Source organism: Bactrocera tryoni, chromosome 3 (assembly GCF_016617805.1).
Source record: "Bactrocera tryoni isolate S06 chromosome 3, CSIRO_BtryS06_freeze2, whole genome shotgun sequence".
NCBI lineage: Eukaryota > Metazoa > Arthropoda > Insecta > Diptera > Tephritidae > Bactrocera > Bactrocera tryoni.
Window position 1 is genome coordinate 34896731 of NC_052501.1, and position 19368 is coordinate 34916098.

A 19368-nucleotide genomic window follows, 5' to 3' on the forward strand; every position below is an offset into this window, starting at 1 on the left:
TTATATAAAAATGTAAAGTATTAAGTATCCTTCGCCAGACGCTAGTTTTTCATGTTGAAAAAAGTGGTATAAATTTCATTGAAATCTTCCCTGCGGTTTTCGAGCTACAGTTTTAAGAGCGCCCGAGAACCCTTACATATTATTGAATCCCTCGAAAAATATTTGTTTTATATATTTACTTAAAAACTTACATTTTCAGAGAATACTTGGAATACTCTATGAAAATGCAGAACAAAAAAAAAAAACGATTTTTTAAAAATTCTGACTACTCTTAACCCCGTAATCAAAGAAGCCAAAGTTGCGCACTCTAAATGGCTGGAGTAGGTACTGCTGCAGGTGCTAAGACAGCTGCACAAGCTTGTGGAAGTGTTCCTTCATCTAAATACTTCACTAAACATTTGTAATAAATAATGAATCTATAACATCATTAATTAACGTTAAATATTTATAATCTCATATTTAAACCACAATTAACTTATTCTTTCAGCCTCCAGCAATTTGAAGAGTTCTATCTACTTCTAAAATTATTCGTTTCATTTATATTTGTTTATTGCAATTATTATCATCCGATTGTACGGCTCTTTCAGAAATTGTACTTTCACAACGTGTGTAGTTGCTATTATGAATTCATTCGTTCTGTTTGTTTGGACGTAGTTTTTGCTGTCAATGCAAAATTTGTAGATACAAATAAAAACACAAACACAGAGGAAGATATAAAACTGGCGGGCGGGCATTGTTATATTTAATTTATGTTTTGAACTAAAAAAAAACTATTTGATGAGCACTTCAAGAAATAAAATCAAATATGTTTTCGCCTAAAAAATGTTTAGATGCTCCGAATGATTATGAATTTCCATTTACTCCTTACGAAATACAGAAGGAGCTAATGGAAGCCGTTTACGATACTTTGACCCAAAAGTCAATTGGTATATTTGAGAGTCCAACAGGAACAGGAAAATCATTGACTTTAACGTGTTCTGTTTTAAAATGGATTGAAGATCGTGAGGTAACATATTTCGTAATATATTGTTGTCCTATTAATATTTTTTTTTAAGAATTTGGAGCGAAAAGATTTGGCAGAACGTATTTCTAGCCTAGACCTAGAAGTTAAACGTATTGGGAGTACTGTTGATGTGGTGGAAGATTGGATAACTGCCAGCTATGAAGCTACGGAGAAAAAGAAACAACTTGCGATCCACCGCCGTTTCCAAAAAATGTTGCAGTTACATCATGACCGATTGAAAGAAATGTATGAGCATCAAATAGAGTTTCAAAAAGAACGCCAGAATAATAATTCGAAAAAAATGGTACTAGTAAGTGATTTAAACCAAGAGGATGAGCTGACTGATATCGTTGATTGGGATGAGCACTCTGCGAATTTTGATAGGCAAGACCAAGATGTCCACGATGAAGAAGAAAAATATCGTCCGATTCAGGTAACAACCTCATATGTAATTGTAGAAAATTGTTGCATTTATTTCATAGAATGCATAATTTATAATATCCTATAATATCATATCATTTATATAAATTATTTTTTTTAATTTGAAATTCATTGGATAAATATATATAAAACAAATTAATCATTGGAGCCCTAAGATTCAAAATATCGGAGTATGAATCGCAGATACAGTCTTTTATAGAATATGTTTTTCTCTCTACAACATAAATCAATTGCATTTGTTTTCCAGGTATTTTTCTGCAGTCGTACTCATTCTCAGCTAGCGCAAGTCGTAAGAGAAGTAAAACGCACGCCCTACGGCCGCCGAATACGATGTGTGTCCTTAGCATCTCGACAGCAATTATGTATAAATCCGCAAGTGAAAAAATTGCCTAACGTAAGTGTCATTAACGAAAAGTGCTTAGATATGGCTCCAAAAAATAAAGAAGGCAAAGAGAATGTAGGGACCAAATGTTGTAAATATCGCAAAGTTAATTTGATGCAGAATCTAAGCGAAACTGCTCTGTTTAATATAATGGACATCGAGGAGTTGGTGACGGAAGGTGAATCAGTAAATGCGTGTCCATATTACGCGGCAAGAGAAGCTGCGAAGTCAGCACAACTTATAATGCTCACATATCAAATGCTTCTGCATCGGCAGACGCGTCTCCAGGCAGGCATCGACTTGCGAGGTGCCATTGTGATTATAGACGAGGCACACAATTTGCTAGATACAATTGCTCATTTGCATAGCTGCGAGTTGACTTTGCAGCAACTATTATTAGTACAACAACAACTTACTAAATATAAAATGCGGTACTTAAAACGGTTCAGTGCAGTCAGTTTACTTAAAATCAACCAACTGATATTCATTGTAAAACGACTTGTAAAAATACTACAAACTGACACACCTGTCTCTGCAGGAAAAATGTCACCAATTTCTAGAGTTCTTCGCACATACGAACTTACTGCAGAAGCTGAATTTTATAACATTGACTTATTTACTTTGCTACAGTTTTGTGAGAAATCCCGACTGGCCCAAAAATTGCAAGGGTTTTCCGAAAAGCCAGATTTTTCAAAAGCATCAGTAGATGAACAGTTGGAAAGTTCAGCTACAAAACAGCTCCTTAAACAAATTGAGACTTTGCAAAAAAATAATCTTAAGAATAAAACTGCCTTTGAGAAAATAGATGTTGTAAATAAAGTAAATAATAAAAGAAGTTTCAATACCGTAACACCAATTAGCGCACCATTCCGCGCTCTCCTCACGTTTATTCAATCATTAACTGAAAAAGCGGAGGATGGACGTGTTGTTTTAAGGGTCGATGGAACTGGTGTTGTCGGCAACAGTACGCTTAAGTACATTTTATTAAATCCTGGTGCTCACTTCGCCGATGTTATCCAAGATGCTCGCTCTGTAAGTATTTCTAGCAATGTTTTTTTTATATATATTTAACATTTACAACATAATAAATATTACTAGATAATTGTGGCTGGAGGCACAATGCAACCGACCAGAGAACTGACCGAGCAATTATTTAGTGCATGTCCCAATCGAGTTCGGGAGCATTTTTATGATCACGTAGTGTCATCCGATGCAGTACTACCTCTAATAGTTGCACAAGGGACAACAGGTCGCCGACTTTGTTTCAATTATACTGAGCGCAGTACTAAAGATATGGTAAGAATTCAATTAATTGTTCATATCGGGTATCATTGGGTACAGAAGGTTAATTCACGTTGGTTTGTCAGAAATGAGAAGAGTATTAGATACGTTGTTTTCAAACGAATTATTGGTTTTATCTGAAATAAGTAATTGTGTCGAAGAATTTAATCGGCTGCAATATCGTATATATCTTTAGAACACTTCTTTCGGAAAACCTGTATGGTTCGTTAGAAGAGTTTAAGGATGAACTCAATGGAACAACGGTTGAAAACTATAAGTTGGTAAAAATGCACCGGTACATAAATACATAAATTTGTACTATTTGTAGTGAACAAGCGCCTAGTGACACTGTGACATTTTAGGTTTGTGGCAAAAGCAATGTTTTCGTGTTTGTAACACCTTTCGGTCATTGACGGGTATAACCACGATTATATTTGTTTACTAAGATTAAATAGTAGTTCATATAGTAATACGGCTAAGCAAATCTAATAGGATTGACTAAATTGGAAGTGATCATTTGCAAATTACACTTGAGAGCCTATTTGAAGAAATTCTAATACGGTTTATTAATCTTATAGATACATTCCTATATGTACTTCAAAACATTGATTTCCTTACGTTTGTATAACTAACTAATGAGACGATTTGTTTTTTAATTATTGTAGCTTACCGAATGTGGCATGATTATTCAAAATGTTTGCAATGTAATACCAGCAGGAATTGTCTGCTTTTTTCCTTCGTACGAATATTTAGACCTAATATATAATTATTTGCAAAAGTGCGGCATATTGGAGAGAATAGCGACGAAAAAACGTGTATTTTCCGAGACTCGTGCAGCTGAGGCGACAGGCTCGTCGGTCGAGAAGCTTTTAAATGACTACAGTGCGGCGATAAAAGCGCAAGGTGGTGGTGGAGCGCTTCTTTTCAGCGTTGTCGGAGGAAAATTGAGTGAGGGCCTTAACTTTGCGGATGATCTGGGAAGGTGTGTTATTGTCGTGGGCATGCCTTATCCAAATCGTCAATCTGTTGAGTTACAGGAGCGTATGCGGTATTTAGATGAGACACTGGGCCCTGGTAACGGCAATGAATATTATGAGAATCTTTGCTTGAAAGCGGTTAATCAATGCATCGGAAGGTCTGTGCGGCATATCAACGATTACGCTTGCGTTTTGCTTTTGGACGAGCGTTATTGCAGGGCTGATATTCAAGCGAAGTTGCCACAGTGGATAACACGTAGCTTGCAGATACCGAAAACTTTTGGCGCAGTGCAAGCGGCAATGGCAAGATTCTTTAAAAATATCAAATCTAAAAAATTGGAAACGGTATAATATTAGATATAATAACCTTTATCAGTATTTCAGTCTTAATATTACATCTAAAAACTGTTGAAAAGTATTAGTATTTATAAATCTTCGTAATAAGTAATAATTGGATGTGAATAACGCTTTTGTATTTTAAGTTATTTTTGTATTTTCTTCGGTAATTTTATATTGTTTTTTGTCTTTATTCTGTCTTAAAATCATTGAACATTTTAAAGGAGAGAAATTTAACGGTTGTTCAATTCACAACCTGTCGTAAAGCATTGTAAAATCGTAAAATTATAAATTTTTACACTTGTTTTTTTTATAATTTTACGATTTTACGATGCTTTACGACAGGTTGTGAATTGCTCAGGTATTCTTTGTCGGTTCATTTGTACATGGAAGTAAAAAAATACTATGTGTTTTTTATATTGGATTATAATATATGTATGTCAAAGTATTAAAAGTTATTTATTTAAATTACAATTATTTGGCATATTTTTATAGATAAAAAATAAAATTTAATGTACATACTATGTACTTTTTAAGATATACCAAGGCTTAATCGCGCAGGAGCTACTTTTCTCATTTCGATATTTCTATTTCAAAGTTTTATTAAAGAAACATGTTATACATTAACTTTTGCTCTGGGAAAAATTTTTCTAAACACACACAAATAGAAAAAAACTGCAAGTTTTTGCTCTTTTGTTATCACATTAATAAAATACTAGGAAGTATTTTTAAGAATAATACATACCAATTTTAAAAGCAATCATAAAATCAGTAACATTTAAAAATTGCCTCAGCATTCGCTGAAATCAGCTTTTGAATCATTCTCCACAAAAACCACTTCTGATTTTTGTCCCGTTCGAATGCCTTATATTTTTGAATTATTTTGAAAATGAAAATTGTTGCAAAATCAATCATAACACTGTATACATACATAATAATTGTAGGATTTTTTTTTTTGTAATAATTGTAGGATTTTTTTGTTTTTTTTTAATAATTGTAGGATTTTTTTTTTGTTTTTTTTTAATAATTGTAGGATGTTTTTGTTTGAATAGTTTTAGGGCTTTGTTGAAAAGAACTACTCGTACGGTTTTAATAAGTAATTTAGATCCAAAAAATGGTTTCTTAAATTTTTTTTGTATTTATTTAACTTTCGATTTATACAGAACATTAGTAATTTTAACCAAGTTTTATTATTCAACAGATGAGAATGGTGAGAATGTCAATTGCGCCTAGCCGAACAAACCCCATTCGATGGGATTACGAATGCGTTGAAATGTTCTCTCATTAGAATTTCTTTCAGTCTCTGGTTGTCGGTGTTACAGTTAAAACACGCGCGCGGGATTTCCTGTCTGTTCGATAAGCGTTGAGCGAGCGCAGCAAATCGCAGTGAATTTTTTTGGGACGTTGTGGCAGACGTAATGAAAATTAACTTACATAAAAACTCGAATTTTCAATAATTTTAAAATATTAAAATAAACGGAATTGGATACAATTATCATGAAAACAATAGTTCAAACCCATATACCTATGTATGTGTATGTTTTTGTACAACGGACACAGAACATTAGAGTAGCTTGAAAGAAAAAAACAAGAAAAGAATGAAATGCCTTTAGATATAGAGACCTACCAAGGAAGCAACAATTAATTTCACTTTTAACAAAGGGAATATCATACAAAAATATTAACGGTGTGTGTGACTGTGAATGTGGATTTGGGGGAAGAACAATAAGTGGGTAACTTTCACAAGCCCATTCTTTGGGGTGGTTGTATGTGCGTATGTGTGGTTCGCCTAATTTCAGTCTGTGTTGTCAGAATATTGATTTTCTTAAGTCACTGTTATACATACACAAACAAACATTGTAGAGCATGCACGTAGTGACAATGTTTGTAGAAGTGTAAGAGTAGGTTACATACATGCTCACCTGAAATTAATGCAATAAAAAGAGTTTTGGAAATGAACCCATCAACGAATCTATAGTATAAATTCATAAATCGTTTTTAAACCAAAATATATACTTTTATCTTAAAGTTGATTTTAATAGAATATTAATTCTCTTTTTTGACAACTTAACACTTTGGTGTGTGCAGTGAATTCAAATCTATTTCAACCCACATTCTTTCACACTGACTTCGATTTGGCGCGTACCGATTTTCAAAGTACATATGAACTGGTGTCTGATAAGCTTATAGACCAATAATAGGGGCAAGGGACGTAGTCGTTTCTTGATATAAACAAATAAAACCGATATTCATGACCCAGAGCGTCGAGCTGTTGTGGACTAAACGCGTATGCATGCAAGTAACTGACTTTGCCTTTAATGAAACAGTGACCGAAGGCATGAAAAAGTCGGTACTTCTGCAAGGGATGACGATTTCCAATTTGGGTAAGTAGTAATAATTCTTATTATTTCAAAAGTATCTCACTATTGCTTAAGAATTTGATTGTTATTTAATTTATAACATTTAAGTACTAATTTATAATCATCATAAATTTATATACAACTGTTTCTGTAAATTAACAAATAACCAGTGTCTGAATTTGAAAACTTAAAGGAGAATTTTTTTTTCAAACAGATAGTTAATACATGATCTGGAGTGTATTTTAAAGCTTAAAGTCCACTTTTGCTGTTAATGTAGATTATATTGCTTCAATTGAATCTTTCGGATGATTTAAGGGGTAAGGGGTAGTTAGAATTTTCAAAAAAATATTTTTTTTTGCATTTTCGTTAAGTGTAATATCTTAAAAATATTCCCTGAAAAATTCACGTTGATCCGATAATTAGTTTTTGAGTTATTCGACAAATAACAAAGAGAGCTCGAGCACTTCAAAGCGCTAGTGTGAAACTTTAACGCGTTTTTCTCAAAACTATGTTTTTTGAACCGGTGACAACTGCAACTCGAAAACCGTTTAGTAGATTTTAATGAAATTTATACAGCTTTTATAATACATAATAAACTCGGGCCTGATCGAAGGATTTTTATTTTTTCGAAAATTTCGATTTTTTAAGACCAAATTCAATTCAGTTGATATTTTCGCAAAAATTTAGAAAAAAATTTCCTAAGGCCGCCATTTTATTAATTTTGAAAAAAAAATCCTTCGACCAGGCCCACGATTATCTATTCATAAAACTAATTTTTTTTGTCCGACTGATTTTAGATGAATCTCCAAGAACTTATGCTTGTCACCGCAAGTACCTTTTTTTGGAACAGGGTCAACAAAAACAACTATAACTTTGGAAATTAATGTTTTTTTTTTAATTTTCGTGACTTCAAGTCAACACATCCTATAATAATGCCATATTACTACTTTTGTAAAATAACATGATTTAATAGTAAAAAAAAAATTACTGAAAACTCAAATTTTTTCTTGCCTCTGACTACCCCTAACCCCTTAAGTAGATGTATGAGAAATCTATTGTTCGGCTACAAATTTCTCTTGACGCTATTTAGCACCTTGTTTTGGGAGACTGCACTTGTATAATTTCCGGATATCAGTATATAGTATAACAGATTTCTATTTAAAAAGGATTTATTCTATTGAAATTAGTGTCACGCTATACACATTCGTCTTGTTCATTTTCTATTTCACTTATTAGATAGCCGGAATATTATGTATACTAGAAGGGAATATTCGTCCATAATTGAGTCGCATGCAGTGTTCAGTCACCAGTTACTACATATGTAAGTTTATTTTATTTAATTCAGGTTAATTTGTGCAAAATTACAGAACTTGTAGTTTCAAATTCAGAACGTTTTGATTTATACATGCACATGCATGTAATGTATGTATAATATACATTTGAACATATACACCCAGTAATGATACCTTATAATCTGAGCTTACGATCGATAGTAGGAATTTATTTTCTCAGTAACAGTTTAAAATATTTAGTTTTGTTTTTAAATTATTTTGAATTTTACATATCTGGGAATCGATATGTCGATATGTTAAGCTCAAGTAGGGAACTAACAATGAATATCGTTCGTAGGCGTGTCTGAACAGTGAGTCTTTACATACTTACATATAAGAAGTATAACCTCATACTGAAGATGTTACTGGTTTTCTGTAAGCGTTGGCACAAAGGTGGATGAAGATGGAAAGAAGTACGTATGTAGATAGAAAATATAGTCAAGGTCTCAAAAGTAGTAGTACATTGCGGTTAGTTTTAGACCGCTTCCGAACATTGCTGAATTTTCATTGGAAGTTTGAACATTTCACAACTAGTCGTATTAGCAGTCGTGCAAGTCTCTTCATCCAATTTGGATTTTCGGTGTGTGGTGTTTGTAGACGTACTTGCATGCATTTTTATTCTAGCATAATAGGTAGATTTATATTTATATGTGCGATTTGTGTACATGCATCCGAATCTGCACGATTTCACATACATTTCGCCTCTGATTGGGGCTTTATTCATATGATCATTAGTTAATCACATCTCCTCCGCTTCAACTTGCAGGCATACAATAGAAGTGAATTGATTTAGTGACAGGCAGCTTCCACGACACGACGGATTTAGAACGTGAATCAAATTAACAGCGCGGGTGCGTGCGAGATCGCTTACATAGTAGTAAAGAACTAAATAGTGACAGTGCAAAATGGCGGTGGCGACAAAAGGCAATGTTTTCGGCGTTACCAGTGGCAGCCTCTTCGTATATGGCCTGACGTTTGCGTTTTGGGCGCTTTCACTTGGAATACAACAAATTGACGCCCAAAATCCACCGCAACAACAGGTGTGTCCCGAGCAGAATGATATTGCACCCTGTATCTGTACGGTGAAGAAGAATGGTTTGGATATTTTGTGTGAAACCACGGACTTGGTACATATAACAAAATCAATGGGCACCTTGAAGGGGCAGAGTCCCATCATTTTCTATTTGAAATTACGTCACAACAACCTACCTAAACTGCAAGGATTTGTTTTTCTTGCGCTTGACATCCGCCATTTGACAATTCACAACAGTAGTTTAGCAGCCATTGAGGAAAATGCGCTCAGCTCATTAGGTAAGTGCGAGCATTTTTCACCTATAACTATTTACAATGTTGTGGAAATATTTCTTACAGGTAACGGACTCACACAGTTGGATATTTCGCAGAATCAAATGAAGACAGTACCATCGGCAGCCTTAAAGCATCTTTACCACTTGTTAATACTGAATTTGAATCACAACAAAATTAGTGTTATCCATAATAATGCGTTCGAAGGTTTGGATACTTTGGAAATACTTACGTTATACGAGAACAAAATTGTCACCATAGAGCCCGAAGCTTTCCGAGGACTTGAAAAGTAAGTGTGTTTAGTGGTGCGTTTGCATTAAACATAATTCTAAATAAGCATCGGTCTTCAAAAAATTGCGACTGTAATTCAGAGATGATTTCGTTATATTTTGAAATTTGTACCCCAACGAACAAGTTATAGCAATATTTTATAAAATTATATATTGCATTCCAGGAATTTTGAATAAGTTGAAAAAGTTCTTCAATATTACTTGGGCACTTTTCTCTTAAGGAGGCTTTGACTGTATTCTTTTGTACACTTGGCCGTGTTTTTAGGGTCGTTGTTCTGCATAAATATCAACGTAAGTGGCATATTGTCTTCTGCGTACTGTAGTATCAATTCTTGTAGTATTGTAACATAATCGGTTGCCTTCATAGTCCCCTGTATCCTATGCAGCGGCCCCAGACCATTGTATGAAAACTATCCCTAAACTATAATGTTTCCTACACAATGCTTAACGGTCTTTATCGCATATTTAGGGTTGTAGGCTGCATTCTACGGTCTTCTTACATAATAAATACACGATCAGAATTTTGTTTTGCCAGACGAGATAAAGTTACGCCATTGCTCTTTAGGCATGAAGAACATATCCTTAAGCAAACTTAAGCTTTCGTTGCACGTTCAACATAGGCACTTTTCTCGGGCTTCGGTTCTTCAGATTTTCCTTTATAAGTAATTTGCGGATAGTAGATGGGTCAACATCAATATTCAATCACATTTTATTTATTTTGACGAAATAAATGTATTTTTCTTAACATTGCGAAATTTTTTTTTTTTGGACAGACATCTCTCTCTTAACAACTCATTAACAACTCTTAACAAGTAACATTTAATAATTATAAACTTTAATCTAATTCTTAATTTCGGCTGTTGAAATTTTCGTTTCTGTAGCTGAGCAGCTTAAGATCGCAACGCTTAAAACTCTCTTGCCTTTTATGACTCGGCTAACTCCGCTCGTTCGCGGATTGCGCCCCTCGCGTCGGTTGGGCGGGAGGAGGGTAATCGTTGGGTATTATTATTATTATTGTTATATTTGACTTCCTACCGCGTGTTTCAATCTGGGGAACACATTTTATTGCTTGTTCAACTATGGTTTTGGATACATTCAGCTAGTTCGCTACTTTTCTGTCCGAATTTTCTTGTTTCACTAAATATTTAATCTGTTCTGGAGTTTTCGGATCGTCGTGCTTATCATTTCCCATATCTATTCTATAAAAATTGGTTTTAATTGATTAATATTAAAACTAAAAGTATTATTTTTGCCTTATCTCTGCAAAAAAACACGTTTCATTAAAACAAAATGGCTTTTTACTAAATGTGTGCAAATACTTTGCATTTGTCTAACCGAATTTATTTTTATAAATAATGAGTCATAAAAAATGTGGTTTACTGGCGGAAATTTTCATGACTTACTACAATTTTATTCTTGTTTTGTTTTTATGCATCCCTGTCCTTATTATTTTTCACATAACTGTATGCTCTTTGGAGCGTAGTAATGCTATTTCTTTCCGGTCAACTGTTCGTATGTCTAAATCGACTGAAGAAATATAAATAGAAGTTTTAATTTAAATGTTATAATTTAAATTTCGCTGTAACATAAACATACATATATGATAATACTACTACATACATCCATAATTAAATAAAAAAACGCCTTTTATGACTTTTTATTTAATTTAGAAAACTGAAACGTTTAAATCTGGGAGGAAATGATCTTACTGCGGTACCACAACAGGCTCTCTCTATACTTGACACCCTGAAGAAATTGGAAATTCAGGAGAATAAAATCGGAAGCATTCGTGAAGGCGATTTTGCAGGTGTTGTATTATAATAGAAAACCGGTTTTGGAATTTGTAAAATGTTTAAAATACTTAATAACACAATTTAAGGAATGGAAAGTTTGGACTCTTTGATTTTGGCGCACAACATGATCACCACTGTACCTGCCAATGTGTTTTCCCATCTAAGTATTTTGAATTCATTGGAATTAGAGGGGAATAAAATAGAAATCATAAACAAGGATGCTTTCAAGGGATTGGAAGGTTGATGTTATTTTATTATATGCATAGTGTATTTTTAGTTTTCAATATAAACTTTTAAAATAAATATTTTAGAAAATCTACAATATCTCCGCTTGGGTGATAACAATATTCAGTCTATACCCAGCGAAGCTTTGCGTCCACTGCATCGGCTGCGTCACCTAGATTTAAGAAATAACAACATAAGTTTTATACAAGAAGACGCTTTCGCTGGTTATGGAGACTCACTGACGTTCCTCAATTTCCAAAAGAATGAGTATGTTGGCTACTAACTACATAAATTTGCTAACGGTACATATTTTATATTTTTTATATTTTTAGCCTGAAAGTTTTACCGAGCATGATTTTTGAAAATCTGAATTCACTCGAAACCCTCAACATCCAAAACAACAAGCTGTCGCGGATACCTCAAGATATCATGGAGCCAATCACCGACACGCTGCGCATAATTGACATCACAGGTAAACTCACTTGAAATACCTAAAATGCTGCTATTTATAATATTAAACACTCCAAACCGTGCATAGATAATCCGTTGGTTTGCTCGTGTGAGCTCACCTGGTTCCCGAAGCTTTTGCAAGATCTGAAGAACAGAGATGACGAAATGGCACAAAAAAAGAAGCCCACTTGTCTCATGCCAATAGAAAATCGACAATACTATGTACAAACAATGCCATTGGAGAAGATGCATTGTGGTGGCAAAAACTCTGCTCCCACCGTAGTCAGCAGTGCAGTGCTCACCAACGTAGCCCTCAGCATATTGGCCGCAGTGAGTAGGTTTTAAGTTTCCACGCTAAGTCGCCACGATGAGGAGCAAGTTTACTGGAATTTAAAAAATTATTGCAAAAGATTGCATTAGAAGCGTGTTCGCTATTACACGCAGGGACGAAATACATTCATACATAAATATATATACATACATTGGTACCACGCCACAAAAGTGGTACTGTTGAAGAGTGTCATAGATACGCGCACATACATAATTGCTGAGAAGAATTTGAGTACATTGTTGAAAATTGTATATGCATACATATCAAACGGATGCCATTAGGCTCATACACACATACATATCAAATAAGTACTAAGGTTTTGTGAAAAGTTTACGATAGCCTGTAAGAGAAATGCATTAGTTATACACTGACGGTTACTTTTTGACACATTTTTTTGCCGTAAGGGAGAACAATTGAAACTAAACAGCTACATGAACTGTATTTATTGCAACTAAATATAGATGTATGTTTACGCCTATTATTCCTATTCTAATGTTTATGAAAAAGTATTTGCTAAATATTTGCTGAAGCTATACATATGTTATAATTTTTACATCATATACATATGTACATGTATATATTGGATATACATACTATAAAACGATTTAATATCAAAGGGAAGCTACTAATGCAAAATCAATGTCGTCGTTGTGAGATACAATCATTTTTGGGTTTGTGTATATTTAACAAATGAAAACTATAAATTTAAAATCTAAATTAAGATAGTTCACTTCAAATTCTATGCTTCTTACAAAACATAGCTAAGTGTGTATTTACGTTTATCACATTAAAAAATAAGAAAATTTCTAAAACTAAAAAGTTTTGTGCGTGTTAAATATATGTAAATGCACCAACATGTTATAAGAACTGATTACGGAATAAGTAGTTTGTGCTCATAATATGAGCATGAGAGTTGGAAAAATATATTATCGAGCTACATACATACATATGCATTTTAGAATCGGAAAAATGCATTTGGTGAAATGTGCTCCAAGTAATCTCAAAATTTCATTTGCTAAATTTACTTAAAATAATCGCTTTAATTTAAATTATTACGTAAAATGCTAATTTGCTTTGGCTGTATAAAATACTCGAAACAACTTTGTTAAATTTTATTAATTTTTTTATTTTATTAAAGAAAGCGATCAAATGTTTAATTGTAATATTATATTATTGTAATTGTATATTATTCCATAAAAGGATGTAAGTTATACTCATTCGTAACTTGTATATGTTCCTATGTAATAACTGTTTATTGAATTATTTACACTAGAAATGCTGTTTGCGAAATGTTACAAAAATATTTTGACAGTCTGTTTAACGTATTAAAACTCTCTGGCTTCATTAGCTTTTTGTTAAGAAATAAAAAAGTTATAAATACATACATACATATCAGCATGCGCCATGCAGTTGTAAAGTCGAGATTAAAAGATGAAAGTACGTTTTCATAAACATTTTCCAGATGAATTTATTTTCGTGTAAAATGCAAAATCAGTTGTTGATTGTTTGAGATTATATTAATGTGTACGAACACATACATATGTAAGTAAATACAAACACATACTCGTATGTACAATTAAAATATAAGGCAACACATTTTTAGTATTTAAATTTTTTACGAGTAAGCTCTATAAAATATATGCATTGTAATGAGTAATGGCATAGAATCTTTGAGATATGAAATTATGAAAATATTTTCAAAACAGTTGGGTCCATAATCGAAGGTTGTATGTTTGTACTCAGAAACATAATTTTATTATACACTCAAATATACAAGTGTAGGAATTGAAACATATTGAAACTTTTTGAAATTTCGTTTAAGTAAGATTTATGAAAGTAAAATTCTTAATTTGTACTCACATTATCATTTCATTCATCCAATATACAAATGTATTAAGTTATTATCAAAAGTTATTTCATAATTACGAAAAATCGTATATCTTTAATTTCAAACTTATCTGAATTATTATTTATTTTTTGTAATTAGAGTAATATATTTTCTGTATATGCTACATGCTAGCAAACTTATGAGCAGCTTTATCAAATAGGGTCAGATTTGGCAGCTCCTAGTTTGATAATGTGATAAGCATATTCCTCGATTTCCGTTCCGTTTTTGAAATGATAAAAATATACTTGTATTGAGTTAAAGAATAATAAAGAACAGCCTGTTTAGTCTTAACAACAGTTGTGAGCGTTTTATTCAGTCATTGTAATATAGGAGATTTTGATAAATCCTCTATAAAACAGCAATAGCATAATTGTTTTTATATTCACGAGTTTTGTTCATATAACGGTTACATGTATCACGTAAAACTCGTCGAAATTGATAAAATCAAAAATTATCAGAATGGCGAGATCAGAGAATCAACCTATATCCTTCATGTTATAATTGGGCGTATGCATAAGGTAAGTTGAGGAATCGACTTTCTTTCTTAGTACTGTAAAAATAAAGTTTTATTTTTTTCATTAAATTGTATTATATCCATACTTGTATATTTTGAACTGAATGTATTTGGTTGTTTTATTAAAAAGATGTTTTTATTGAAGGTAAAAAAATTCATTCGATTTAAAGAAGTTTTCTAATCTACGAATAAGATTCGTTATATTGGGCGATCACTGCAATGAATTATTTGTTGATTGTACTCTATGAAATACTCACTAAAAAGACAATTCTCTTGTTTACTGATCCTGGGCGTAACTCGGCCGATATTTGGTATATTTTTTAACTATAATAGTAACCTGCATTATATGTATATATTATTAATATCACTAGAACAACCTTGCTCTGCAATATTAAAGCAGTGACGTGCTGTGTATATTTAACCTTTATACAGAATCTAAATATGAGCTTCGATAGAAAATTAAGCAATTTTTAATTAAAATAAAAGGAAGGATATTGTGGTTATTATATCAAATTGCTTTAAAATATAATGTCTTCGGCACCATGAATCCATTAAAGGGGCTTGCGATCGGCACCGTATATGCGCCCATATTTGGAAAAGCAATCAAATCTCCACACGATAGATTTGGCAAGTACGCATCCTCAATGATCTGTGTAATTTCGATAAAGAAGATAAGAATGTTAATTGATTTATGTTTGGTCCGAGATGTTTTAAACTTAGAATCGTTACACACCTTGTCTAATGCATCACAGGTGGGACCCCATATTAAAGTCTTAAACTTTTTAAGATTTTCGTCTTCCTCCTAACAATGGTATATTAATTCTTTAAATTCTATTATGAAATCACAATGAAGACTTTTCATACCAAGAAGTGTTCCACAGTGACTTCCTGATGATCATACAAAACACAATTGAACGATCCATATACACCGTCATTTATGTAGTACATTTTCACATCCACCTTCTTACCGGCTCGCACTTCTCGCTTGGCGTGAATCTTACAAACCAGGGTGTAGGCTGAAGCTACGAAAAAGCGACCAGGCTCGGCAATTATTTCAACCTTTTCGTCCGGAAAGTATTTATTCAAAGACATGTTGACAATTTCCGCAATCTTGAAAATAAAGAATGGATTAGTATTAATAAGAAATTGAAAAGTAATGATAATGTCTAGCGCTTAGTCACGGCAGTTGTAGTTATCGGTACTCACGGTAGCAAATTTCTTATCGTCAGCTCCTGGGAATCCACCGCCAATGTCCAACAACTTCATGTCGAAACCAAGCAATTCTCCGAACTTGAACAAATTCTTTGCTGTAGCAATGGCTCGGTTATAGGCTGGATAGTCACTGCAGCCGGAGCCAACGTGAAAACTGGTTCCAATCACCTGGTGTATGCGATATTAATTTTTGGTTGGTATAGTTTTGAATTTAGTTTCAATTTTATACTCACGGAAAGCCCCAAACTTTTTGCAAGGAGCATCAATGCCGCAGCATCTTCTTCAGCATTACAGCCGAATTTATCGCCCAGTGGGCATTGTGCTACTTTGGCCTCACACCGAAAACGTATCACCAAACTTAAAATAAAATTGCTAGGCAGTTAGAAAATTCTTTGAAATACTGAGGTAGTATTTAAGGTTATTTGATGGTTTATACCAATTTTTTCTAAATATTTCAAGTTTATTGGGTAAACAGTACGTTAAATTTTCTTTCTTGACTATTATTGAAACAAAAAAATAAAGCGGAAATTTTGTAAACTTATAGAGGGAAATACAGAGACTGGTATAATATTATTAAAGAGTGGAGTTGAAAACCTTCAAAGTGCATAACTTAAATGGAAGCCTACACACATTAAATTGTGTTTATTTAAACATTCCACAGGATTTGGAATATTATTTATTATGTTGGTCTATAAATATATTCGTACAGTTTACCATGGGATGACGTAACTTGATTATTATTCTATTGTTCCAATAACAATAACATGCCTTGGAGAGCGAATGTCTTTAAGCATCCGTTTCAGTATACTACATTCATCAACACCATTTTTTAATGGTAAACTCATACTCAACTTTTACAAGCTCAGAAAATAAAAAGATAAAAAGTTTCATATTGACGAAAGATTTGATGAGGTTTCGAGAACCACAATTGAACTGTTGAACCACCGATCCTTTGTGGTGTCAAGAACTCCTAGATATGGATTCAAAGGCGTGAGTCTCTTCTTCTCATAGTTGTTATCCGAGTTATTTGATACACAAACAAAAAGTATGACGTTGTTGCTCATTGTGTAAGTATAAAAGAGAAATGATTAATAAAAATTCAAAGTGTATTAAAAACTTTGTTAAAACCATTGACGTTATGCGTAAAATACCAAATTCTACAAATTCTAAGCCGATTTTGAACGCATCGTATACTTTATGAGAAACTTTTTCATTTTTGAATTCTCTCTAAGGTTTGACCTTGCATTTCCGCGACGTCAGTTGAAAGAAAATAAAATACCATTTTAATACTTAAAATTTAGCTCGGCAGAGATTGGATCTTTGTAATGGTAGTCAGTCACTGACCCATCTGTGTACAGATATATGCATGGGCAACAAATAAGCTAGAAAACTGAAGTGTTCGTAAGAGTTTTAGAATGTTGTCGGCCGTGTTCTTTATAATTAATACTGTAGGAATATGTTTATAGAAATATTTTCCTCAAACATACTATAATCACATTGTTTATAGACATATTTTTTATCGTATAAGCAGACATCAGACTTATTGCCTTACTTTGATTCCGGATAGTGCTCAAATATTTTATAGATCTCGAATTCCGTGTCCACAGTGCTTGCCATAATATTTTTCTCTTTAGCATACTGGAGGTGACTCGGTGGCTTGCAAGGATTGGCAAATATGATGTCTTCGGATTTGGCACCCGCTTCCAGGGCCTATGTCAAATCTTTTTAATATATTTATTTAGTTAATCGGCATTTACTTACAAGTTTTATCTCATTTTTGGAAGCGCAGTCAAACCCGGCCCCCAAATCAGCTAGCTCCTTCACAATCAACGCATCGTCATTGCACTTAACAGCTGTAAAACAAAACTGAAGATGTGATCTTGTCTCTTGACATTTTCAAGTAAAGAAATAAGCAATTTTCGACGATATTTTGTACCTTGTGTTTTAAGACACCTGCCATAGTTTGGAAACATTTCAATGATGAGTGTAGAAGTTTCAAAAATAATATAAAAATAATAATTGGTGTGTATGAACCTTAAGTTTATTTGAAAAAGGCTTCATCCAAATACTATTAAAGCGTTTTTCACAAGCAATCAATGAGAAATCTAGAAAAAATGTTATCTAAACTAAAAACTTTCAAATACTTAAGCTATAAAGAACAAGGCACGTTCGCTATGGGCGATTTAAAGATACTATGACCAACTTATTCGAAACTAGACCGCATGTATAAGATTTTACCCAGACATATGATTTTAACTTAAGCCATTTAAATTTAAAATTTACATAAATACACTTATGATTTAAATATTTTTGAGAATATGTATGACTTTGTAAAACTGTTTTTCTACATATGCAATTATGGGTATTATATACATATGTATGTATATGTATGAATTTTTATGTACAAAATTGTGATCTTTCATCCTAAAATTCATATGTTTGCCTATTTTTGCTAAATTACACAGTCGCTGCTAAACATGTAGTAGTATTAAATATTATTTGTTGAACATTATTCGTAATCAATTGTACATAAATGTACATATATATCTATTACATCAAAATGCCCGTGCTTAGCTCACCATAGTAAGGTTTGACACGCGGCATGTGCTTAATCCAGGTTTTATACTTTTGGGAGAGAGTAGAAAGATTGCAGATATTTAACGCCTCTTCCATTTCTTCAACGTCAACTTCCTTAACGACTCCTTTAAGGTCTAAAACTCCCTCGTATGAGTTTATTTCCCCGAATTTGTACATGATTGCTGCGTCAAGTCTGAACAACGCACAATATGAACGCGAACTGATTAAACCTAGAAATTCAGTATTAGAAACAAGCATTCTTATCACTTAAATATTTTCAATATTGAAGACGCATATATTAGCAAATATGCCTATATGTATTTAATAACGAATGCATTCCCAATAGGAAATGTAGAAGAATGCTAACAAAGGTAATTGCATTTCTTTTCGTGTTTATACACTGAGCAGGGTACATTAGGTTTGCGAAGTTTGTAACACCTAGAAGGAAACGTCGGAGACTTTATAATGTAGACGCATAATGTACAATGACGAGCTGCGTTTATTCTATAAACTAAAACTTTCTATAAACTTGCCTTAGAGAATATGGATCTAAAAATTTGTTCTGGAAAAATCTTTTCGTACAATGGAAGTAGCACCGTCCACATTTATGTAGGTGAAAACCTACAACAACTTGGCCAATTTCAATTGAATTATGGGCTGAGTTGAAACTCG

At 33.0% G+C, this 19368-nt stretch overlaps 3 protein-coding genes across 6 annotated transcripts; 2 read left to right on the forward strand and 1 right to left on the reverse strand.

Moving 5' to 3' along the window:
* The first annotated feature begins 693 nt into the window (after positions 1 to 693).
* LOC120772099 (ATP-dependent DNA helicase DDX11) lies at positions 694 to 4871 on the forward strand. 2 transcript variants are annotated; one of them, XR_005705037.1, is made up of 6 exons: positions 694 to 1006; positions 1056 to 1436; positions 1692 to 2858; positions 2925 to 3122; positions 3773 to 4659; positions 4782 to 4871. XR_005705037.1 is itself a non-coding variant. In XM_040100506.1 (5 exons), the coding sequence occupies exons 1-5, from the start codon at positions 806 to 808 to the stop codon at positions 4433 to 4435; spliced, it is 2610 nt and encodes an 869-aa protein (XP_039956440.1). In that variant the 5' UTR covers positions 694 to 805; the 3' UTR covers positions 4436 to 4684. The 2 variants fall into 2 exon arrangements, 1 of the variants encoding a protein (XP_039956440.1); XM_040100506.1 differs by lacking the exon at positions 4782 to 4871 and having other exon boundaries at positions 3773 to 4684.
* Positions 4872 to 5678: 807 nt separating this feature from the next.
* On the forward strand, positions 5679 to 14689 carry LOC120770347 (slit homolog 1 protein). Of its 3 annotated transcripts, XM_040097749.1 has the most exons (10): positions 5679 to 5835; positions 6509 to 6804; positions 8017 to 8101; positions 8878 to 9422; positions 9483 to 9705; positions 11377 to 11513; positions 11586 to 11738; positions 11811 to 11991; positions 12057 to 12196; positions 12263 to 14689. In XM_040097749.1, the coding sequence occupies exons 4-10, from the start codon at positions 9017 to 9019 to the stop codon at positions 12517 to 12519; spliced, it is 1497 nt and encodes a 498-aa protein (XP_039953683.1). In that variant the 5' UTR covers positions 5679 to 5835; positions 6509 to 6804; positions 8017 to 8101; positions 8878 to 9016; the 3' UTR covers positions 12520 to 14689. The 3 variants fall into 3 exon arrangements, with proteins under 3 accessions (XP_039953683.1, XP_039953682.1, XP_039953681.1); XM_040097748.1 differs by lacking the exon at positions 8017 to 8101 and having other exon boundaries at positions 5679 to 5949; XM_040097747.1 differs by lacking the exon at positions 8017 to 8101.
* Positions 14690 to 15291: 602 nt separating this feature from the next.
* Positions 15292 to 18943, reverse strand: LOC120770348 (ornithine decarboxylase 1). The gene is made up of 8 exons (XM_040097750.1): positions 18699 to 18943; positions 17881 to 17972; positions 17672 to 17829; positions 16353 to 16476; positions 16114 to 16287; positions 15772 to 16017; positions 15641 to 15709; positions 15292 to 15556 (listed from the first exon to the last, which is right to left on the reverse strand). The coding sequence occupies exons 1-8, from the start codon at positions 18871 to 18873 to the stop codon at positions 15416 to 15418; spliced, it is 1179 nt and encodes a 392-aa protein (XP_039953684.1). The 5' UTR covers positions 18874 to 18943; the 3' UTR covers positions 15292 to 15415.
* Positions 18944 to 19368: the final 425 nt, after the last annotated feature.